Source organism: Odontomachus brunneus, unplaced genomic scaffold (assembly GCF_010583005.1).
Source record: "Odontomachus brunneus isolate Ranch 3 - 2012 unplaced genomic scaffold, Obru_v1 Obru_scaffold_060, whole genome shotgun sequence".
Lineage (NCBI taxonomy): Eukaryota > Metazoa > Arthropoda > Insecta > Hymenoptera > Formicidae > Odontomachus > Odontomachus brunneus.
The window spans coordinates 766659-792973 of NW_022639510.1; the positions used below are offsets into that span (position 1 = coordinate 766659).

At 35.0% G+C, this 26315-nt stretch overlaps 2 protein-coding genes across 3 annotated transcripts in view; both read left to right on the forward strand.

Annotated features, from left to right (window-relative positions):
- Positions 1 to 572: 572 nt before the first annotated feature.
- LOC116846046 (beta-TrCP) overlaps positions 573 to 26315 on the forward strand; it is a 36696-nt gene continuing 10953 nt past the window's right edge. The window contains exon 1 of one of the 2 annotated variants that reach the window (XM_032819382.1): positions 573 to 1251. In XM_032819382.1, the coding sequence (XP_032675273.1) occupies positions 1198 to 1251 (54 nt within the window). In that variant the 5' untranslated portion in view covers positions 573 to 1197. The remainder of the gene's footprint in view (positions 1252 to 26315) is intronic. The other variant, XM_032819383.1, reaches the window with a different exon arrangement.
- Positions 7835 to 11952, forward strand: LOC116846047. Its single transcript, XM_032819386.1, has one exon. It carries the CDS (start codon positions 10999 to 11001, stop codon positions 11590 to 11592), a length of 594 nt encoding a protein of 197 aa, XP_032675277.1. The 5' UTR covers positions 7835 to 10998; the 3' UTR covers positions 11593 to 11952.

Consider the following 26315-nt stretch of genomic DNA (forward strand, 5'->3'; position numbering starts at 1 on the left):
ATATATATATATATATATATATATATATATATATATATATATATATATATATATATCATAATTCAACTGAAAAATTTGGCTCTAACTCTAAATAAAAATCTGAGTTTTCACATGAGACAAGTTTCAGGTGATAATTATTAATTATTAAATGGACCTTAAAGACTCATATCTAACTTAAATATAACCATCTCACTAATGATAAATATCAAGTAGCGACTATCAGTACACAAGCCTTAGTTCTTCAAAAAATATCTCAATTATGGACTATTTTATTCTATCCAACGAGACATTTTTTTAAAAGACCTGTTCAGCTGTATCTGTTGTCTTCGCAATTTGTTTCCTTTCTCTCTTGGAAGTCGCACGTGAAACGTGTGCTTCGTTGTGTGGCGCGATGGCATTTCGAAAGTATCGCGCTCATCTTCGATCGCATACGTCAGCCAATCCGCGTCCGACTCGAGCGCGCCAGCCAATCGGGCGCCGCCGCTCGCGATATCTCGAGAGTCGCGCGCATTCTCGAGCTGGTCGCGTAGCGCTGCAGTCGGTCCGTCCATTCGTGCGCTCTCGTTCCGTTCCCTCCGTCCGGTCAGTTTAGTTCAGTCTGTGCTACGAGGAGGGCTGAGTTACGATCGACGCGAATATTGCGCAATCCGCAGTACACTCCGATACCCATCGCGACGAGAAGGAGGCAGAGTGAGTGAGAGAGAGAGAGAGAGAGAGAGAAAGAGAGCGAGCAGGACAAGCGGGCGTCTTCTAGCACGGCTTCTCAGGTCAGACGCCGTCACTCGTGACGCGGCTATTGCCACGGCTCCTATGGTTGGTGTGGAGATGCGGTCGTCCCGACTTCCTGTACATGGCGAGGGCTCGTGAGCGTCCTCGTCGTCATCGTCCAGTGTCGTCCGTGCTGTGTCGTCGTCCGTATTGAACGGTGTTCTCAACCGCTCGCGCGATTGTCCGTCTTACGTCGCGCGTTCTCCCGTCTGTACGGTGTGTCATCGTCGCCGCTGCCGTCGCCGCCGCTACCAACACCACTACCGCCACCACCACACGTATACCGCGGGGTGCTCCAGCCAACTATTCTCACGCCACACTCGCGCGTGAAGAGCGCACCACCGCAGGCTCCTCTCGCCCGTAGTCGCGCCTAAACGTAGCACGCGAAAACGCACCCACGCGAGACGCGCCGCTCTCCGCGCCCGGAGGATGATCAACATGGAGACTGACAAGATCATCGACGACACGAACACGACTTTGCAGGTGAGTCCTCGGGGCAAGTGTCTCTAGCGGCCCGTCCGCTCGGTGATATCTTTTCGCCGCGAAAACCCACCGCCATGTTGTGCCCGCTCGCGACCGAATGGCCGCGGTCGTCGCACGTGTCTCGCTCGACGCTGCGTCGCGATTATTTCCCGGAGGCGCGGGATCGCGAATATTTGTTCGTTCCCGAAATAGAGGGAAAGAGAAACGGAGAAGGAGAGAGGGAGAGAGAGAAAGAGAGAAAAAGAAAGAAAAGGAGGAGGAGGGATGGAGGGTGCGGGAAGAAACAGGCAAACCGGACGGGACAGAATCGGATGACGTACATGCACTTGAATACTCGAGTCGAGAGTGTTTACGCTCGTCATTGTGCGAGCGGGTGACAGTTCTCGCGGACGGAATACGCACGTTTGCTTTGCGTCGCGATTGACTTCAATTGGCGAGATGGATCTTCAAGGAGTTTTGTTCACTTTTAGCTTTAAATGCTTTAAAATCGTGCAGAAATGTTAGTCCGCGATTTGCGAGACATTCGATACCGCGCGTTCGTGAGACATTTAATACTGAGTATCGCAACTTTGCACATACAACCTTATGATGGAAGCGATGACCATTGTTTCCCAGCGTGACTTCGTGTGAAAAGTGATATCATTCTGATAAGAGAACTCGTTATAAATGTAACCTATCGGGAAATGTGGCATGGAAGGGAGAATAGTATTGTGTGATGGTCGGATGGCAGGCCAGAACACTGCTTTGTGCTTGGAGCATTAAACAGTGAAAGAAATATGTAGGACATGTAGAAATATGTAAAAATGTAAATTTTGTTCGGTAAATAGTGAATTTATGAGTAGTCTCTTAATGCATCGCAGACAATGCGCCCCTTAGACGCCATGAAAATACACACCTGGTGAAAAAACTGCTGATAATTCGTTGCATGGAGTTTTGAATTCTAATTTTGTAGATCTCGAATAATTACCGCAGAGACTGAAACTGATCTCGAATCTGTGATGAGATCCGCTCATTTCTCAGTTGCAATTATTCGCATCTCGTTTTTTTCCCTTTCTATCGAGGGCGAAATGTGCACTCGCGAGTAACGAATTGCGATTTCGAAGATGTACTTGCAGGTGTATTGGAGTGCAATTTTGCTGCGGCAATGCGATTTCTCTCTCTCTCTTTCCGCGAACGTGTCAATGGCCGTCTAGCAGTAAATGCGGGAAATGTGATAACGCAGACACGCGAAAGGAATGGACTTATGATTGTGCGTTTACGCATCGCTCAACAAAGGGGATCTCATGATAAATTTTCTTTCTCTCTTTCTTGCCTCACGGCTACGCCCCCATGTGGGACACGTGTTATCAAACTTCCTCCTCCCTGTTCTATGTTCCGATAAGGGCGTTTCGGTTTTCGCGAGAGAGCTTTCAGAAAATCGCATCGTCGGTAACGCGCGGGCTGAATGTCATCTCGCTTATAACGGGTGAGCGCGAAATGTCGCGAGCATGAAGCGACACGGTCAGCGCGAGGAGGTAGCTGGCCGATCCGCCCTTTATTCGCAATTTTCATTTGAATCGCGGATCCTTGGCGCGACGCCTTTTATAGATCGTCACGATACTCACTGACGCGGATGACGTATATGCATCGGCTATGTACAGTCGCAATGTGCGGTCGACACTAGGTAGACGGAAAATTTCTCGTATCACTCGGCCCGATCAAAATGTCGTATCATCGTGACCAATCGTCCGTGTAAAATAAGAAACGATTAAAACGACGGTCAGCAACTGGTAGCTACATAATGGCAAAACGGTATCACCGCACTTTCAGCCCGAAACATTCCTCAGACGTTTTCGTTGCTAAATTTTATTTGACGTGTTTGGGCCGCGACACGAGCAAAACGACTCGTTGTTACTAACAACAGCATTCCGAGAAACACGCTCGATCATTCCGAGATTAAATACACGAAATAAAGGAGTGGCAGGCGGACCTGTTGTATTGCATTATAAATCTATTTAATTGTCAATCTTTCTCGCTCGTTTGTATATTGTTGGCTTGTGCAATATAAGGAATTTCGGATTTTTTAGGACAAACGAAATAATCAAAGAAAACGTTTTCTATGTCGTTACGGTATTATGAAAAAATCTATGCACTGTTTTGATCTGTGATCTTCTGTCATCCTTTGCATACGTTTTTTCATAAAATTATTAACGACACGAAAATATTATGGTTTTATTTCGTCTGGAAAAAATCGAAGTTGCTTACGCAGCACATTATTACGCAGCTCAATATTATTTACTTTTATTTCCCTTATAATCAAGTTCTTTTATATTTGGCTGCTAACAACAGCATTCCGAGAGACATGCTCGTTCTAAAATTAAATGCACGAGATGCGAGAAGCAGGCGGACTTGTTACGCGCGTTTAAATTAATTTCACTGTCAATCGTTTGTATTATTTTTTTTTTAAATCAAATTTATAGAACTTATTTTTTTATATTTATTACAAAAAAATCCAAACTTTTAATCATTTTAAAATTAAATACACGAAATGTAGGAAGAGACGGAGCTGTTATGCGCACTTAAATTAATTCCACCAGTCTTTTATCTATGTAATAATATTTTTTAAATTAAATTTCGTACGCCGTATCTTTTATATTGATTACAAAAGCATCCCGATTGCAGGGGAATCGCTCTAAAATTAAATGTGTGAAATACAGGAGGAGTAGGCGGACCTCCCATGTGCGTTACAAAATAATCGCCAATCATTTGTTTGTATATTATTATATGTTTATTTTCATTTCTCCAATCAAATCTTGTTTTATCAACTTTTTATCAACTTGTGTTTTATATATTTGCGCTAAAATTCGAATCGCGCGCGTTCGAACGTCCTAATCAACTCGTCACGCGTAATCAATGTTTCAGTTCCTTCGTCTCTTTTCTCCCCTCTCTTTCTCTCTTTCGCCTCTAACCGGCAACCTCTATCTTCAATTTGGTGCGTCATGCGCCTTTTGATCCCTCGTATCGCTCTTATCCGTGTTTTTCGTTTTCCCAGAGGAAAGCGTCGAGGACAATGCCGGGTTCTCGACGAAGCGTGTTTATGTCATTGACTCGACTACTTGCTAAATAAGTAAATGCGGTGGTCTGTCTATTTATCTGTCTGCTTGCCTCTCTCTCTCCCCCCTCTCTCTCTGTGGGTGTGTCAGTCTCTCTCTCCCTCTCTCTCCTCTCTCGTTCTCTCTTTCGTTCTCTCTGTCTTTCTCTCTTCTCTAATGCACAAAAACGACATTTCCACGTTGCACATCTCGTTTCCACACTGCTGCAAATTATAATACACGTATTTTCCCTGAAATCTGTCAGGTCAATTCGAAAGTTTCTTCTTGTAGACAACGAACAATTGTGATGTGAACGAAGCAGTTCTCATGTGGAAACGCGCCGACAAATGAAATTTCGTATTTCGCGGGGAGACTTCCCGATCAATCTAACACACTTGACACGCGGGAGAAAAGAATTCGTCAAGAGATACACACGTCGAGGACATATCACCGGTTTCAATGAAATGCGCGATACAACATTGCCCGACGCAAAGATATCCCCGCGCGAGTTCTCGTGCTTCGGCTCGTTCGTGTTTCTCGCGGACACATTCCCGCTCCGCGTATTTTAATCTCGCGTCGTGACGAACGTCACAAGAGATTGCTCGGCGATTCAGACTCTCGCAATTAATCCACATGCGCACGATGCGTTTTACGTCTTACGTCGGCAATTCCGCGGACGCACGGCCCGCGCGCGATAACAGTCATTACGTACAGTAATTAACGCAGTTACAACGCGCGCCGCACCGGAAGCGCACCTACGACTTATCGTCCTGCACTCAGGTTGACAGTTCCGCCTACGCTCATTGCACTCATAAATCATGTATCGCTGCGAACGGCGACAAACCAGTAGCTCTCCCACACACGTCCGTGCGTGTTTATTTGTCATGGAAAAGCGAGGAAAATGTTTGCTTAAGGGAATACCATTTATTTTTGAAGAACCTTATCGACAAGATACTGACTCTTTTCTGCAGAGTTTACGTCGTATTGGTTGCAATTACAAGTGCTTCTGTGTACTGGAAATACGTGCAATAATGAATTTGCGCATCGCTCAGTATGTGGCGAAAATGACAAAAAGTTTCAAAATTGATATCTCGAGCTGTCAGTTAACGTAAATATTTACTTGATACAAAAGTTCCACAGTTTGAACGTACTGTGTGTGTATATATTTGCCCCGCTAAGGAAAATTTCATATTTCTGTATCTTTACAACCGAATGTGGAAGCTCGCAAATATACGAAAAGTTTGTAAAGACTTTCCTATATATGAGTAATTATGTTTTCTGCTAACGTGGCAAAACAAAACGGTACAAATTTACATAAGATCTATATGTATAAGAAATGTGGAAAGGATAGTATGATTGTATTAGCAATATCGCCTCTATCTTATCGACAATTTCCGAGTTCGTCATCCACTTTGACATCTCTTTAACGACTATATTGAATCATCTAAGATGACATGAGAAAATTGGAAAGATACTTTTTACGAGACTTTTTGCTTGAAATATAATTAGGTTTTTACATATTATATGTTTTTATATATTATATGTTTTTATATATTATGCTTTTTTTAATAGAATTTGAAATATTATATGCTGTAAAATGGATGATTTGGGACTGGTGTGGTGACTTATCTCGTATAGATAGGTGTACATAAATTTGATAGCAACTTTACCAGTCCCTTATACTAAAAAAATGGACTTATTATATCTAAATTATAACGAAAATTATTTAGATACGAGAGATGAGGTAAAATAAATAAATAAAACTAGCAAATACTACGATATCGCATATATTTTGTATTTAATTACAAATGATGATTGATATTAAAAAATCTACAGAGATAATTGATATTAAAAAATGATTTATATGAAGTTAGCCTCAAAATATTAAAAAACGAAATTTTTTAATATACATTTGTTTAGTCATTGTTTACTCACGAATTTGGAATTCACTCACCCGTTGGAATTTCCGTTTGCTTTCTCTTGGCCAACTTCACATTATTTCTTCCCATGTTAAGAAATCGAAATTTTTTTTTTAATCTGATTACTCATCGCTTGCTCATCGCTTTTCTCAAGAATGCCTCGTTTGGAATCTTTGTTAACTTTTTTTAGTTCTAAAGTTCTAATTGATAATTTAGTTTTCTCGATATTAAAAATTCAAAATTCTGGGATTTTCCTTTTTGTATCTGTTTGCTCATCGCTTGCTCACAAATCCCGTTGGAATTGTCGTTTTAGCTCCTCTTAAGTTATACGCAATTTATCATTTGAAGGACTATCTTCACACTGGCTCCTGATATTAAAAAATCGAAATTTTTCTTTTTGCATCTGTTTATCGTTTGCTCACAAAAAAATTTTCATCATGCAAAATTTCAAATTTGAAAAATGTGCTATAGTCACCATATCAATCTCAAAGTCACCCCGTTTTATATATATTTTTACATATAAAAATTATATATAAATATATTTATATATAATTATATATTTTTTGTGACTCAAGCCTCTCTTGTCCAACTCCCATATAGTTTTCAATAATAAATAACGATACAATATTGACATGGAGAAGAAGGGCAGAGGGGGAGAGACGTTCAAACCGGACGTTCTTAAGTCGATGATAAAGAAAAAGAAAGAGAGAGGAACAGATCGCGAACCTTGAGCGAGAAGGTCGCGCAAATTTACCTGCATGGCATTCACGTAGTTCGGGCATTGTTGGCTCGAATCCTCGAGTGCTAATGAGCGAGCGTTATGACAAGTTGATATCTCAAAGTCGAATACTTCCGTAATTTTATCTGATAAACTGTGCAGCAGAGCCGATTAGCAAACGGAAACCTACATAGAGATCACGATCGTTTACTTTTCCTTTACTGTTCTATTAGCTAAATAAATATGACTATGCTGATTGAAATTGATTATGAGATGTAGAAAGACGAATATGGAAACAATACGAAAGCCGGACGATTCTTTGGCGTCGAGCTTCTCACGAGACAATTTATTATATGATATCGCATGCTCATGCGATGATGTTAAATGGATGACGAGTTCCAAAAATGTTAATAACGGCGATCATACTATTCTTTTTTCGTATTTCTTGTATAAAATATAGATTCTACGTAAACATGTATTGGTTTGTTTTACCATGTTTAACTCTTATTGTGCACATTTCAGTAGAATCACATAATGGGAACACTGAGGTCTTTCGCGACTCCAGTTACAAAAACGTTTGCTACAATAAAATTATTCGCTTTTTTTATTTGAAAAAATTCCAGGATTATATTTCAAACATCTTTTTATATGACGCAATAATTTTTCTAGACGACAATTGATTTTAAATGAAGAAAAAAATTGGAAAGCCCAAAAAACGCGAAAAATGACTTGATTTATTCCAAAAATCATAACTGACACAATTTTTGATATTTCAAGGTAAAATTTTAAGAAACTACTTTCAAGACATATCTCTTCAAGAAAAAAATTAGTACAGTAACAGGATTTTCAAAAAAAGGTATTTATTTTGAATATCGAAATTAGGATTATTGTGAAAAAAAGCAAGTAATTTTTCCAAAACATATAGATTTATTATATTGTATTATATTTTTTATTTTATAGATTTACTTTATTTTATTTATTTTTTCTGGGGTCTATTTGACCCCACAATGCATAATAAGGGTTAACGAGGAACTTAACGCACATATATAGAAATCTTTGTGCAAATTTTTCCAATATTTTTGAGCTTCAAAGTTTAGTTGTAAAGATACAGAAATGTTCCTCGAAATTTTCGTTAACAGAGCAAACTCGCGTTCAAAACATACAAGTTATAGACAAATATTTACTTTAACTGACAAAGCGTTGTCTGACAGGCTAATTTACGCATAAAACATTAACTCTGAAATTTCTTTATCATTTCTTTATCATATATCGAGTAATACTCCAATTCGTTGTCGCACATATTTTTATTGTGTAAGAGCGTTTGTAATTCTACGCAGTCAATACCATGTAAACTTTGCAGAAAAAAATCAGCATTGCGTCGATAAAAATTTCGACTCCGGAATAGCATCCCCTTAAAAGGATACCGAAGTGGATGACGAACTCGAAAAATGTCGATGACGTAGTGGCGATCGTCACTAACACGATCATACTATCATTTTCTTGTAGATATAGATATTTCTTGTAAATCTTATATAATATGTTTTATCTAGCAGGAAACATAACCACGCATATATAGAAATCTTTCTGTAAATTTTTGTATATTTTTGAGCTTCTTGAAATTCAGTTAGTAAGAATATAGAAATGTGCCTTGAAATTTTCGAACGAGGCAAATATACGCGCGTACAAACTGTAGAACTTTTGCATCAAGTATAAGTATTTACGCCAACTGTCAATTCGTAATATCAATATTAAAATTATCATTTTTATCACGTATTGAGCAATAATGCTCCAATTCATCACTGCGCGTGCTTTCAGTACATAAAAGCCAATCGTTTATGTTATATTGGTTGCAGAGGATTACAAATCCTCCTACGACGTAAACTTTGCAGAAAAGAGTCACTATTCCGGGCGGTAAAAGTTCTCAAATATGGCATTTTCTTAATGAACTTTATAAAAAAATCCGGAGTACGCGAGCGGGGAGAGGGAGAAAAAGGAGACCCGCGTTTATGACGATAACGATATCAAATCACTGTTTTTCGCGAGTAGAGACTTTCTAGTTAGAGTCCTGGCATCTCAGTCCTGCTGTTTGATTGGTCTAGTTTCTAAAGTGATCGGAAATGGCGGAATGAAGGTTTATTCAGATAAAAGTATTTCATTTGAAGAGATCTTTATTTAAAACAGAAATTGCACATAACTATAATTGGACGTAACAATATTTTGTTAATAAAATAAACATTTGAAAGGACGGGAAATAGTTGTTTACGTGTAGCATACATTGCCATGTTCTTACTGCTAGATACTTTCGACTTTCGTTGTAATGATACGTAACGATATCAATCCATAATGCTCGCTTCTCATATTTTGTTGGCACAATCGCCATACAAATTTCTTTATTACTTTTATTTTTATAATTTTGCACGCAACCAATAATCATATTTACATTTTATATAACGCCACACATCGCGCTGATAAAAATTTCTTGTGGAGGTTATCTATGGATATACTGAAATAGAGACGTTATTTTCGATTATTTTATAATGATAAAATTAGGGAAAAAGATGTTTTTTTTTTTTTAAATAGAATTTGAAATATTATGTATCGTAAAATGGATGACTTTGGGACTGATGTGGTGACTTATCTTGTATAGATAGGTGTATATAAATTTGGTAGCAACTTTATCATTCCTTTATACTCAAAAAATGGACTTATTATATCTAAATTATAACGAAAATCATTTGATTATAGATGTGATGTGCTTATAGAGATTCTGACTATAGAGGGTCTCTATCTGCGAGCGAAGTGGAGCGCCGACTTCTGTGCTTATCCCCTCCCTTTCCCCCTCTCCTCCTCTGCCGCCCTTGAGCCACGGCACGGAAATCTGTCGTGTGCGCGCGACAGTAGCTCTAATAAATAACCAGAAAGTCACGTGCGCCGCGGGTATAAATTCGCGCGCTCTCCGTGGCCGAGACTTTTGCGTAACTACGCGTATGTATAAGCGCGCATGCATCCGTGTAAAAGCAGCGCGCGTGCACGCGCTGCCGCACGAGCGGTGTCGCGAGATGGGGGCACGCGCGTATATAAAGTAGCAGCGGTCCTAATTGATAGGTCGAGTCCCAATTTCGGGTCAAGTATACCGTTACACCGTTTTTTCTACCGGCTAAACCGGCGCAACCACACGGCGCGCCCTGAGTGCAATTTTATTGTTCCACTGTGAGGATCAGTTCACTTCTCCGGTGTTTAGTGTTCCGCTGACGAAATTGGGGCAAAAACATCCCACCGAGCGCGCGCCTTTTGCTCCATCGTCTTCAGAGAAGACGACGGCACACCGGTGCAAATTTAAGTTGTGATTATATGTCCGTGTTTCAAGACATGATATTACACGTGCAGGGACTTTGTTCTAATTTACTTCATAACGTTATTTTTAGTTCCGACGTGTCTAATAATAGCTGCGCAATGACATTAACACGTTTTCACGTTCAATCCTAGAGCTTTAAACATGAATAAAATTTTGCCGGCCCATTAAGGGGGACTCTACTTTACAAGGTCGGAAAAAGTCGATTTTTTTTCTCATAAATTGATAGTACAACTGTTTGAGAATATGTTTCTAAAATTTTAGAGCGAATTTTGAAGTTCTTCAGTAGATTCAGCGCTTATAACTGGAGCGGCAAGCCGATCGCAAGCAGACACAATTCTTATTGCGACAACAAATCAGAAGCATCAGTGGTGCTATTGACGCTTCTGATTGGCTGTCGCAACAAGAGTTGCAATCGACTTGCAACTAATGTAGAACGATCTTTATGTAGATGGGGCTTTATGCGGAGCGCGCTCCGTCTCTCGATTATTTCTTTTCATTGGCTCATTATATGTTCGTTAAACGAATATGAGTCAGCGTTTATATATACCTGGTTTGAAAATTTGTTTGTACATATAAAAAAAACACAAGTTTGGCGGTAAAGGAAAGCTGACAGACGTTCTAATAAAAAAGTTAACTACATATTACGGGTTTGCGATAAGGAGAAATTTAAATTCTGTAGCTGACATGAAAAAAACGATATGGACAACGTTAGAACATTTATGTTCAAGGAATGAAAATTCGCGGCACGATAAATATCCGACCGGAACCGACAGTTGGTGCCAATATCGAAAGTATGAGGCGATGGGTACAGTGGAAAACTATGACCATCCCCCTCCACTCCACTCAAATATCGAGAAGCATTTGATTTCTATTTCTATTTATAGAGATTTATCAAATGAAAATTTGTTAACGAGATCTCTGAGTGGACACACCCAAAACGCTAACGAAAATTTCAACTCGACCATCTGGAGATTGGCGCCAAAGCACCTCAATTGCGGTGCAAAAATAATTGAAACAGCCGCTTTTATTGTCGCCGGCATTTTCAACGAGGGATATTTTGCCATTTTAAAATTTATGAATGAATTAGAAATTAATATTGGACCGGAATGTAAGCAATATGCAAATATGTATGATACACAGCGAATCTCTACGCAAGAGCGTCGACGAACAAGTAGCACGAGAGAGGCCCAAGCAACTCGTAGGATGGCTCAAATTGCTCAAAACGAATTTAATGAGGAAGCTGAAGGGCTACTGTATGGCTCTGGAATAGCAGATTAGCTTCTGAGCACTGAAAGTATTCAAGAATTATACCGAAAACTTTAAACGCGTTTTTCTCAAAATCTGTTTCTTGCATTTTCTTCAATTTTATATACACGATTAACAAAAAATTTGACGAATCGACTTTTTATAAAGCTAATTAGTTAGATAATGCTAAACCCTCCTCGATGAACTTAAAAAAGTAAAAAAAGAATTAATATTAACTATTTCTTTTTTGCATAAAGAAATGGACACTACATGGTGAAAATCGTAACTTTATCTTCAAAGTCGCACAAAATTTTAATTTTTATATATATTTTTTAATTTTATAGGTTCATTTAGGATAAAATTATATAAGAATTGAAAATATTTTTTCCATTTTCGTTTCAGACAAGAATTACAGTCCCGACAATGTACACAAAATGGTAACTCTGATGGCGAAGCGCACAACTAAATGTTTATTTATTTATCATTAATAATACTTTTTTATGTACAAAAAAAGTTAAATGTACTCTTCAATAGTTATATTAAAACGTGCTAAAAATTTTTAAACGATAAATATTATTGTTCCTCTTTAAAAAATTACGAAAAATCACCTATTTCCCGGCCTCCTAAAGTAAACTCCCCCCTTAAATCGCGAAAATATCAATAGATTCAATCCCTCAACGTTTTTTATATTTAATACAAAAGAAATTATTGAATTTCAATCTTTTTCGCGAAAGTTATGAGCAAGTGAAAATGCGCTAGGTAAAATTTACCTATGTTTAGGATTGACAGAATTTATTGATATTTAGTAGGATTTTAGAGTTAAACATGTAAACATTTTTAAAAACAAAATAAGTCGGAATATTATTGTAAAATAAGCAATTCAAGTTCGTGTAATTACATGTGTTATTATTAATTAAAGTTGTAATATATATAATACTAAAGAGAAATTGATATATTATTAGAATTATTCTCTTTAACTAGTATAGCAATGAAGACATGAACAATGCTTTGCCATCGTATATACACAATTCTACACTAAAAATAAAAAATTATGTAAGAGATGTGATTCATGAAATGATTGACAAGTAGGTAAACTAAACCTTTTCGCATATTTTCAATAAAGAAATCAAATTGTATTCTTTACTTTTCCAAGTGTCAAGTTCAATCTGTTATACGGACGCGTAATATTTGACTCATAATTGGGACTTATGCAGAAATGTTCTCAATTATTTTTCCTAATTCAGGATAAACTAATTTGAAGTCTAATAATTTTGTTTTAAAACTATGATGTTGTTTATCTTAGTATCAACAGTACATTTTAATATTCAGACCGTTACCTTGCTTCTCTTTAGTTAAATGTCATGTTTCGATCGACTCATGCTAGAAACGATATTACGTTATATTTAACCTTGCGTGTACACGATTTGCGCGGGAAGGAAAGGGAAAAAATTATCAGTTTTTCTGTAGATTATATTCACGTGCTTGCTGTATGGTTTTACCATCGTTGTTGTGAAGTATTCACGGAAGTCTCACGTACGTTACAATACAAAATATCGAACAAAAAAAAACCGAACCTGAAGGCCACGCGGATCGGTTGTAACGTGCAAACCGTAGTCGGGATTGAGTGAAAATCAAATCAGTTTATCGATCTAACGTGCGAATTTGGACTGTGTGATTTAGTCAACGGTAAGAAATGAGCATATTGAGTGCTGTGACAGTCACCGATGATACTACTGTCATTAAGTTAAGTGTATAAAGCGTACTTAATCGTACTTGGAAAAGCGGTTGTACATTGCCAACAGGGAGCCGATAAGACGCGATAACAGATGTAGGTTTCTTGCATTGCACGTATTCGCCGTATCTTTGGATTCAATCGTTAGCTTGAGTTTTCGTACAATCAAAGAAAGATCAACGTGTCAACAAAACTGACACGTCGTTGTTTGCATAATACAGATGCTTTTTTAACTATCAAAAGATTGCTTCAACTGCATAATACGAGTTGATTCTATCTCTGGTTAGGAGGTTAAGTAAAATAGACGACAAATGATTATCAAGCTTGATCTACAATGTGTTCTTTGCTTCCTGCTTCTTTTTCTGTCTTAACCTCTTTCTGATTTAAATCTTAAGCTTTAAGCCAGAAAAAGACAGAAGACAAGAAACAGAACGCAAAGAACATATTGTAGATCAGGCTTCAGTGACTGATAATGCGTCGGTAATCGTTCAACACAAACAAAAGATTTTAAAAGAACATGAAAATTTTGCCGAAAGAATTGGAACAGTTGATTCGCAATGTACAATCCTGACATTGAGTTTGTTCAATTCAAGTTGTTTCGTCTGATCTTATTTTTCAGTATGATTATTAGACACAATTAAGATGTGACCACAATATAACGCGAGTTTCTCAAAATAAGATAGGTGCAAGAGGTTTGCCAGATAAAGTAGGAAATGTAATTGTCCAATCCTGATTATTGTGAATAATGGACAAATAATCGACTGGCATTTTTTAGACATTTAACCAAGACTTCCTACATTTTCCTTTGAAAACTTTTCCGAAGTGTATGCAGTTTGTGTAGACATTCACCTAGTTGTTATCTAATATTAATGTATTTTCATTAGTTGTAAAAATACTGCTTAAGAATTGGATAAAAACTTGATAGAGTTTTATCCAATGGTCAAAGCAGTTTATTATACAATATGTACCGATTCTTTCCAAGACATAATATCAGTTTTATAATGTATACGCATAATGACTATCGTGAATAAATTTAAAATGTATTTATATTGTTAAAAATAAGCTTAAAATTACGAGAGCAATAAGTGAATATAGAAAAGCATAGAGTGTAAGAAAAAGAAAATTGGAGGAAATAAGATGTTTGACAATATTAAGCTCTGTGACAGAGATAGCGATTAAAGTTCGAAATAAAAGTGAGCAGAAGATAAATGGGATATATGTTAGTTATACAGAATTTCATTGCGATGAGAACACAGAAATTAGATTATTCTGATGGTAATGATACAAATGAAACTGTCAAGATAGCTTAAACTCAGAACATGATGAACAGAACTCCCTTGACAGTATAAACTTTGGTATAAACTTCTTTAGAAGATGTGAAAAATCACTTGGGATGCTTCTTCGCCGGAATAACTTCGCTGTGAAACAAGAGTTTCACGAGAGAGGAATTATGAAATTATATGAAAAATGGCAAAAGATTGTCGAACAGAATATTATTGATTATGGCGCATATATTATTGATTAAAGTCGTTTTTAACAAGAGAGAGAGAAGACAATAAAGTACATTTCAATTCTTTTATTTAAAAATCTATGAACTTATGGATCAACCTAATATATATTACGTGTCGAAGATTTCCTGCGCTATGATACTCATTAATATTACAATTTTTCAATTAAAAATTGTGTACAAAAATGTAATACTAGGACAACTCTGCCTATTTTACAATAGATTTGATTATTAATCAATCGGATATTTTGTTGTTCATTTTCTATTCTGTTTTCATTCAGTAAATGGGTTCAGATTTTGCATAATCCTCCGCAATAACTGCAAGAAAAGAGTTACATTCTAATTGCACAGAAAAAAAGAATTAGTATCCATTTAAAATTAATATACTCAAATTAATAATCATTGTTTCATGTATAAACAACGATGTATAATTTTGTTAGAAGAATGTTGAAGTCTTGAATTTCAAATTACAGTTTTATTTAAATATTATAATAGTCTCATAAGGAGTACAATTTGCTTAATTTGATGGTAATGACATCTCCCGACATCATATTCTCAGTCCAATATTTTGTGCTTTGTATTTAGGAAAATTATTTTTTTATTAAAAAGAATATATTTATCTTTGTTGAATTATATAAAATGTATTGATGTAAGTAATTTATTTTCATTTAATGCTATACAATCTCATTTTAACATGGCGAAAATAAAGATATTTTCCAAACGACAATGTTCTTCTTTTCTATGTGGGATTCCAAGTAGTTTCACTCTTCGATTACCAGAGTTAACCAAAAGTTAACATAATTATCCACTGCTCAAAAACTGCATTACACTTCTATCAGGATTTTTATGAGGATTTCAAAGGAAAGTGACAGATCTTTTGCACCAATCTGACATACCCGACGAGACGTTCTCCACGTGGCGAGAAGTCGAAGAGACGAATGCCTCCAAAGGCACGCTTCTTGGTGTTGTTCACTGAAGCTCGGATCTTCACGCACATCCGGGGCCGCGTTTGTTAATTTCGATGTTCCCTTTACGCTTTCTAGCGCCGTGATCCGCCGTGACCGCCGTTGCCACCGCCGCCACCGCCTCTTAGACCTTCAGAAGTTGTCGACCTCTTTGCGCCAGAATAGACGTGTGAATTCACGGGGCAAAAACCTGTTTCGACCCATTCTGCGAAATCGTACATTTTCGGTTGCGCCACTACGCTGTGGCCCCGCTGCGAGCGCATTCCCCTAGCATTGAGAGCAACTCTGATCGCGTTTCGTTTGAAACTCATTCTCATCCCCGCGACGTCACGAGAAGGAAGGTTTATTTAAATTGCACCGCGCACAGGCATAAACAGCTAAATGCGTCCTTTGTGAAAGCTTTGTGCGGCATTAAATGCGATATTAAATGCATCCTATTTGATACAAGTAAAAAATACGAATTAAATCGTATGTATCAAATATTTTAATTCCAAATACAAAAATAATTTTTTCAGTATGGCGAAGATATATTATTCGCAAGAAGTTTGCTCGAAATCTGAAATTGGCGGACAAAGTCCGATTCCAGTTTGTGCGATTTTTCCAGAATTCAATTTCTAATTCTGACGTTTCGTGTATCGATATTCGATAACGAGTGAAATCCGTCGCGTATGACGATGTATTTTCCCCGTATTTTCCTTGTCGAAAAGCAGCCGAGCGATATTTCCTGAACGAAAGTATCGCGATACGATTACATAGAAAAAAATTCTCGTTTGGGAAATATTTGTGTTATATTATATTTGTGTATGTATGACACATTAAAAAAGAAAACAAAATTAGTATCTATTTAAAACTAATATCTCAAATTTAAAACTAATATACTCAAATGAAATTATATATTTGATACATTTAATAGAGCTAAAATTTGGGGTCAATTAAAATGGGGTTTGATAATTGCAACCAAAAAATTTAATTGTCGCTTGTATGTTTTGCTTTTCTCATTGATGCATCCTAGTTTGTAAAAAACATGATAGTACCAACTAAAAAAAAATTGTACGTATCAAATATTTTAGTTCCAAATACAAAAATAATTTTTTCAGTGTAGCGTTAAACGAAGATATGTTACTCGCAAAAATATATTTCATGTAATTTTTCAACGAAAAAAAATCGATGTTTTTATTATTCACACAAAATAATTTTTTTCACTAATGGAAAGCAAAATATTGGAATGAGAATATGATGCATTTAAATGTCTTTTAAAGACAGAATATATCTTATTATTATATTATATTATACTTCTTACGAGAAGTACAATATGGTTACTTCTTATATTGTATTTCTTATGAGATTATTATAGCGTTAAATCTATAGTATTAAATTATTATAAAATTATATCCTAATTAAGAGAGATGAGACCTATAAAAATAAATGCTAAATGTTCTCATAATTGGCATTATTAACTAATTTAATGGGGCGAAAGATTTTAACATTATTATTATGATATATTAAGATATTTACAAAAAATTGACTTGAAAAAATAAGCTTACATAAGCTTGAATTAAGCTAGATAAAAAATATTTAATCTGAATTGTTAGTGACCTCTTAACAAATAATAAGCGATGGTACATTGCTTAGAAGCATTACTTTGGTAACATATGTTAAGATAAAGATAATCGCCTCAAAATAATGTTTGTGTTAATTTTTTTACATAATATTTGTGCTTTTTTTCTAATATATCCGCTTTGTGTTGAATTAACGCGAAAATTTGAATGAACTTTCTAAGACATGTGAAATGTGTTAAATTTAACATACATTTTTTTACTGCGTATATATGAAACGATTGCCAATTTGAATATATTAGTTTTAAATGAATACTAATTTTTTCTGTCCAACTTTCGAATTATTTCCATGCTGTTAAAAGTCTGCGAAATGGCCGGAACTTTCATTTTGCCTAATCTCCTCAACGTTCTCAACGGATTCTTGGATTAATGGGGCTTTAGTGAATTCTCGTATGACTCATAGTTGCCGTCACATAAGGCGGAGACGTAGAGTTTTCTCTCGGAAATCGTGGTATCTCCAGGAAGATTTTCGGGGGAGAGATGGCGCGTGCCCAGGTACGCGCGATATGTCACTCGTGTTCACTTATCATTGGACACCCTGTATATACTCGCGTTTCCGCCCATGGCAACAAGCAGGGACGACATCCAGGAAGACAAAAGAATCGGGAGAGCGTAGATTCGACACGAGTTCGCGATACCGTTACGTCGGGGAGCACTTGAAGCGTTTTCAGGTGATCGCGCCGCGCGCATCAGTCGCTAGACTCGTTCTTCTGTATTCTGTTACAGTGACGTAACTAGGACCGGCTGTCCACGGTCCGACGACACGACACGCGAACGTGTGGAGGGTAGGGTAGGTCACCACAATAGACCACGCTGTAACGGTGTTCGCATCGAGGCACGATAAAGCACACGTATCTCGGAGCCGAATTTTAGTGTAACTTGCGATTCGCGCGAGAAATATTTTTCCGTATTAGCGTCCCAACTTGCAATTTCTTTTGTTTCTTTGCATTATGCAATAAATTTAACATTTCGTAGTGAAGATTTAATAATGGAAAAAAATTTGAATTCCGAAAAGCAGGGAAACACAATAAACTTTATTGTAATGCGTTCTAATATATCTTCAGGCTTAATAACGTTTTATTTGACAACTAATGAAATTACACATTCAGGTCGAGTAGGGTTAATTAGTTAGAGAATATTCGTGAAAAAATGGCGATACTCGTTTATATTTCCTATAAGAAAATAATAGAGGATAGGAGAGAGTGAAATAATAGAATAGAAAGTTCGATGTGAGATTTAATCTTGGATTTTAGACAAATTTGAATTTCGCAAGACGTGATAACGCCTGTTACAAGTTTCTCTTCAGAACGTGCTTATATGAATGTGTGTGTGTGTGTGTGTGTGTGTGTGTGTGTGTGTGTGTGTGTGTGTGTGAGTGTGAATAAAGATTTTTACTTGATTTCATTTGACTACTTTCCTCAGTTCGAAATTAACGGCAAAATCATCATTGTAGAATCCGTTTCTAGATTTTACGAATGCGGATTCTTATATCTCTTCAGGAAATAATAAAATAAGATAGAATAGAATAATAGAATAAAAAAGTCACCAAAGAAAAGAATGATTCTACTGCTAAGAAAATCGACTACTCAATTCACTTTTTTAAAATACCCATTACATTCAATAAAGAATATATTTTTTTTATAAATAGTCTTAAGATATACTCATTATAAATTTTAGGAAAACTCATTATTATATACACAAAAGAAGAATTTATTTTTTTTATATGAATATTGTAAAATTTTATTGAAGAAATAGTTAATTCGACTCTAATGTTTAGTAATCAAACTCTAATATTTAGTAACCAAACTCTTTGAGCCATATATTTTGTTTCTAGGTGGAGTTTCTTTAAATTTGACATATAGAGAATTTCAGAGTCGCTGATTACGAATTTGAGATTAAAAAGTTAAAATTCGAAATGGCGAAATTCTAATATAGCGATCATAGTTTCCAAGATGAGCAATCTCGCTTTTAGTATTAAATATATATAACGACATTTCCTCTATATGAAAAAAAATATTTGCGTTTATATAATAAGAAGATTTGCAGCAAATATATTATCAATATTTCAATAGTTTATTGTAAAAATCAAGGTTTAAAAATATTTTTGAAAAAAGAATATATAAAATATTACTAATTATCCTTAATAAATTATTGATGTTTTAGTATGTCAATTCCTAATAGTTAATTTGGTTTTTGACTGAGGAAGTGTCTTTTTTAACTTTTATTTACTAATAATAATTTAACAAATAAATATTAAAATTATTTTTTGCTTATTTTCGGTTCCTTACATTTATGAGAGTGTATAATAATAATAATAATATAATCTATTATTTTTGCTGATAAGTTAATCAAAATCATTAAAAATAGAGAAAGAATATGAGATGCTAGTATCTTGATTGAAACACTTAATTTATTAGGATTTTTTAATAAATTTGATATTTTTTTAATAAATTTGATAATTATGACGAACTTATGATAGATTCCTGGGCATATGAACTTATGAAATATTTGAAACAGGTAACATTATTTTGAGTGCAATATGAATTTTTCCGTGTGCAAAACACGACTCTGAATTTCAGCGAAATTCGAGTTCCCAGAGTTATGTCATCTGTTGCAAGTATCTTTACTTGATTGCATTTTCTTAAAAATCTTAAAATTCACGATAAAATCGCCGTCGTACACGGAGAAAGAAAATTGATTGAATTAACGTGACAATAACATGACTAATGCCCGTTTCTATAAACTTTGGTTTAACTGGCTGGTTATCCCAACGGAATTAACCAGTCGCATTTCTCGTTAGTCAGAATTGTTAGACAGTTAGTTAGACGGATGGTTAATTCCGTTACAATAACCAGCCAGTTAAGTTAATCAAAATTGGTGGAAACGGATACAAATGCGTTTTTAACTGAAGAAAACAGAATTTCTGGCTCCGATTAATCAAATTCGGTTGAGATGAGCCAAGAATTCCTTCGACAAAAACGCATTTAGTTGTATCATTGTCACGTTAATTCGGCTGATCATTTTTTCTGCGTCCAAGAGACGATTCGGGACTCTGAATTTCTGAAGACGCGATCAGCGTCGTGAGCTCGTCGAGTGCAACACCACCGGGAAAATTGATCGCCGCTTGATCGCATTGTTCTCCTGTCGTGCGTCGTTCCTTTTTTTTCTTTCTTCATGACGCGAGAGAGCTTAGCCTTCATTAACTAGTGTTTAACGCAATATGGGTCTTTTATGACGGTTTTCACTTCCTGAGGTAGGGGGCCGCGGCAAGTAGGTCAGACGCGAAGTATACGCGATTAGCGCTCCGCGCGAACTGCAATCGTTCGCCTAGTGAGCGTAAACGGATTTTCGCGTGTCTTGGGCGCGAATAACGGCTCGAATAAAAGCTCGCGGCGCGACGATCACGTCACACGGTACATAAGGAGATGACTGAGCTTGTCCACGGGGTGTCTCAGAATCGACAAAGGATCAAACACGCGCCGGTGGGAAATTCTTCGCCCGGAATTTAATCCTTTGAGCGCCGGTCTTCTATCTCGAATAATTTGAATATTTATTTGTTAAATTATTATTAGTAAATAAAAGTTAAAAAAGACCTTGAATAATTTGAATATTTATTTGTTAAATTATTATTAGTAAATAAAAGTTAAAAAAGACCTTGAATAATTTGAATATTTATTTGTTAAATTATTATTAGTAAATAAAAGTTAAAAGACCCTCAGACAAAAACCAAATTAACTATTAGGAATCGACATACTAAAACATCCATAATTTATTAAGAATAATTAATAATATTTTATATATTCTTTCGCAACTCTTTTGCAATTTTTTATAGAGGGACATCGAACAGATGTAAGTAGTGTTTTTACCGTTTGTTCAGAAAATCGGTTGCAGCAGGAAAAAATTTCATTGTAGAAATTTGGAAAAATTAATGGAGACATGAAAATGATTGTTGTTTTCAAAATGTGCAAACGATCACTGTGTAGTACCAAAAGAGCTCTATTAAGCCACGCAGATTGATCAATAAAAGTATTTTTATCTCATAAGAGATATACATCGCATGTCTTTAAGGACATACTCAAAGGGTTAAAGTAAAGGGTGTGGTAGTTTCCACGTTTCTCCGCCGTTAAAGCGAAACCTGAAAATTGAAAGAGAGAAACGTTCCGTTATTTATTCACGAACTAGGACACCCTGTATCGGCGCGACGCGGAGGACGGAGGTTGAGACACACAACGTGGAAATGACGTGGCGACGACAGTGACATGTGAAAACTCTCCACCGCCGGCGCAACCGACCGACGGTGTATTCGCATAATACTCGTTTTTGACAATATCTCGCTGTCTCTCCGACAATCGCTGAGAGAATCCTCTCTCGCACCGCGTTGCGACACCACTCGTGGATGCACTTTCTCCGCGCAAACGTAACCCTCTGTGATTATAAAAATATCGTAGACCGTGTTTCATCCTGTGCGCGCGCGTTGCTCGCGCGTGGGTACACCTTTCAAATTCCGCGATATGTACATAGAGATACGAAGAGAGAGATAGAGAGAAAAATAGATTCATCGTCACGTCGCGTGAAAAGAGTAACGAATGCGCACGTGCGTTGATAAGCGCTGATAATGCGTTCGCTTCGCTAATCACCACTGACCCACGAATTACCGGATCGAAATTTATGGCTCTTGAGAAGAATAGAAACTGCCCAGATAGACTTTCATCACTGTAACGACAATTGGACTGTTGGATAATTGATGATGGAAACTTCACAGTTTTTCTATAAGTGTATTGATGAAGCAAATTTGCCGCATTGAATTAATCATTAAATCTACATCATACAATAATGTAAATTGTTTATTCTGTTCGCGCAGCATGATAAACTTATTAAAAATATACTTTTCACGTATTATATTTATAGTATACAGTATTTACATAACTCTTATATTATAACCATACAGTAAAAGTATTATGTTAAAAAAATTTAACATTTCTCATATTTATCTCATAACAGTTCTCATATTTCAGGAAAGTTCACTCAAATTTTCGTATTTATTTAACACAAAGCAGGTATATAAAAAAACAAACAAATATGTCAAAAAATTAACACAAGAAAATTAACTTTAACGTTATTTTTAAACAAATTTTACATAAAATTAACATATTTAATTAGAATGTAAAATCCAAAAATGTTACTTTTACACAAAAATATTTTAATTATTATTTTTTTATATTTTATTTATTATTGCATTGTTTTTAAGAATATTGTCTACGACTTTACCTAAAATTGTTTTAATTTTAAAATTGTTTTAATTTTAAATTAAAATTTAAAAAATTTTTAATTAGCATTCAATTAATTCATTTGATATATTTAAAACATGTCACGAATGGAATCGAATTCGGGAATTCTGGCTCTTGACTCGTTCCTCTACTTTATCTTTATTATCACAATTTCTACTTTAACTGTAGATATATATGACGATATGTGTGGACCGTAAGATAAGGATATCATAATTATAAATTCAACATCCATAATATGTTAATCTACATTAGAATATAAGATATGTAATTTTAAGATGTATAATTTTAATATTACAAGTATTATTTAAATACTTAATATGTTGAATAACGAAATAATACAAACATCTGTTATATTAACATATAGATATGTGTTATATGTTTTAATTTTTATGTTAACATCAAAGTAACTAAAAAAATGTTAACTTTTTTAAAATAATTGTTAAAATAACGTAAAATGTTATTTCATTTCTAAATGACATATAGAAATTAAATTATGATATTATTGACATTAACGTCAAATATATTAAAACGTCACGAAAATAATAAATAATAAATATATCAGTTGTATATTAATTTTACATTGAAATAATAATCAAAATGGTTTGATAATACAGAGAAATCTTAACATTTACACACAAGATTTTTTATAGCGCATAAAATTCTTTTAATTGCATTGATAAAGTAAAATATTGTATTGAATCAAGCATTAAATCATACATATCATGTACAGAAAAAAAGAACATTTTCATTTTGAAAATATTTTTATTTTTATTTTTATTTTTTATATGTAAAGCTTAACATGAAATTACGTAATGTTAAAGGAAGATAAGTTACTTACATTAATACATTTTATATGTGTGTAATTCAACAAAAAAAAATATATATTTTTATTATTCGGAAATAATTGTCATGAATGAAAAACACAAAATAATGAGAATATGTTTTTAAAAGTCATAAGAATATATCATTATTATAAAAATAATTATATTAGACTTCTTATGAGACTATTATATCTCAATAAAATTGTTGAAATTCAAGATTTAAACATTCTTTTAATTTGTTAAATAATTTTGATTACTGTATCGTTTTTTATTTATGAAAAAATGATTGTCAATTTAAGTATATTAGTTTTAAATGGATACTCTCATTTTTTTCTGTACAACAATGTGAATTTTTTGTTCCATTGGTTTCAGCGATATATTTACTCATATTTCTAGATTTTACATGATGTATTTTTGGAGCAAATTTTTTTCACTTCTATTTCGATATTCAATGCGATAAATATGAGTGCCGTATGAACCATTCGTGAGGAACGCAATCTTTGCAAATTTCACCAATAAAATTACGACCAAATTTACGTACATCTCTCTATTCGACTAATGCTTGCAATTGTATCACAACATTTTATAATTAAACGTATTGCAATTTTTTGCACTTATTTATTAATTTTTCGACTGGGTCGCGTTACGTCGCGCCAGGAAACACTCGTGACATTCTGTGCACCATGCGAGATTCCGCGTGCTAGATACGCGCTATCGTTAAAATTAGATTAAAGCGATAATGCGAACGTGTGAGTCGCGCGTTCGTCTCTGAATTTTCCGAAGCACTTGGACCAGAGCCGGGATGTAGAGCCGGATGATGAACGATTTCCGATAAACGCGAAATGTGCGCCGGGAATCTGAAAATCGTCTTGCACGAGCAATAAAGGAGCGAGTTGTAATATTTTCTGTTATATATCTCCGAATTGGTTACGAGTTTTTCGCAATATTGATACTCACCTCCTCTATTAAATTCGCTTCGTACACTTCGAGAGAAAAGAATGGTTAGAGTTACTAACATCATAATTATTCTCGGCGCTAATTATACCTTTTTTAACAAAAAAGTAGTAGTAATATATATTATAAAGATATTATCACTATCATTATACACGTAACATAAGAAACAATGATTCTCGTGACTATAATATTACTTCATTATATTTAGCACAATGATGTAGCAATGATGTTAGTACAATGATGAAGCAGGAAGTTACAATAATACGAAAAACATATTAAAAGGTATTGAAAATATATAAATATTAAAGTAAAGATGTCGAAAAAATGTAGAAAGAAAGAAAAGAAAAGATTATCTCAAAATTTATTTACATAAAAATTTATTTAACAATATATCATATAAAATATGAAAAATTTGAGTGCAACTTTTAGCAAATTTGTTGCTGCATCAATAAGATAAAAAATTTACATTATTATATATAGGTTTAATGATTGATTCAATAAAATATTTCGGTAATTATGCATATTAAGGGAAACCTCGCCGATGACCTTGACATATGTGATAAAGGTAATTCTCCTGAGTAACGTTCTGAAGGTTTTAGGTGGCGGTCTCTATTAAAAAATTATGAACAAAAGAAGTTAACTATTTGGCTGTAGTTTTCCGATTGTATGTATGTATATATTATATACAGACATCTTACTACATGCACAAAGTACACGTGTATGCGCGGGGGAGGGGGAGGCTCCGCCCCACTCCCTGCACCTCCTCCATAAAAAACTAACCTCCATATAATCCTAACCAAACCCATCATGTACGGTTTAGAATATTGCATTAGATAAGTTAGGCGGAGCCCCTCCCCCGCGCATATACGTATACTGTTCACCATATATCCATATACACCGAATATGGAAGTATTTTGTAAATGTGATATAATTATCCAACACTACATGTCAATTGTAGCATCCTCATGTTATTACATAGTTAACATCTTAATATATTCAAGTGTCACGTTTCTTTTTATTGCATATAACATTGTATTACTTAATACACGTGTACTTTGTGCACTTATTGTTAGTAAGATGTCTATATATAATATATACATAGATACAATCAGAAAACTACAGCCCAAATAGTCAACTTCTTTTGTTCATAACTTTTTAATAAAGAGAGATCTAAAACTTTATAAATGTTACTCAGGGACATGTCCTTAACAACATATGTGAAGGTCAAGGTCATCGGCGAGGTGTCCCTTAATATGCATAATTACCAATATTTCTTTCATCAATGTTAAAAGAATTGTAAAGCTTCCATCACGCGATTATAGTTACATAGAAAGACATTCTTGTTTAAAAAATATCTTTTTAACATGTTAATCCTCAGATGAGATTACGTAGCGTTAAATGAAGATAAGTTATATCAAGTTACATTTGCATATCAAGATATTTTATACTCAATTTAAACAATTAATTATTTAAATTAAAATCAATTAAAATGATATTTATATATGATAAAATAATTGTTAATTTGAATATATTAGTTTAAGTGGATATGGGAACCGGGGGGGCGCGTAACACATCATGTAATATTTGTGTACAATGCAATATTTTGCGCTTTTCATTTATGAAAATTATTTTTATATAATACAAGAACACAGATTTTTCTTATGTAAAACATATATTCTTGGAAGTAATTTATCTTTATTTAACGCTGTGCAATTTCATTTGAAGATTAACGCGTCAAAAATAAAAATGCTTTATTTCTGAAAGAAGTATATATATATTCTACTCTTCTGTGTGTGTGTGTGTGTGTGTGTGTGTGTGTGTGTGTGTGTGTGTGTGTGTGTGTGTGTGTGTGTGTGTGTGTGTGTGTGTGTGT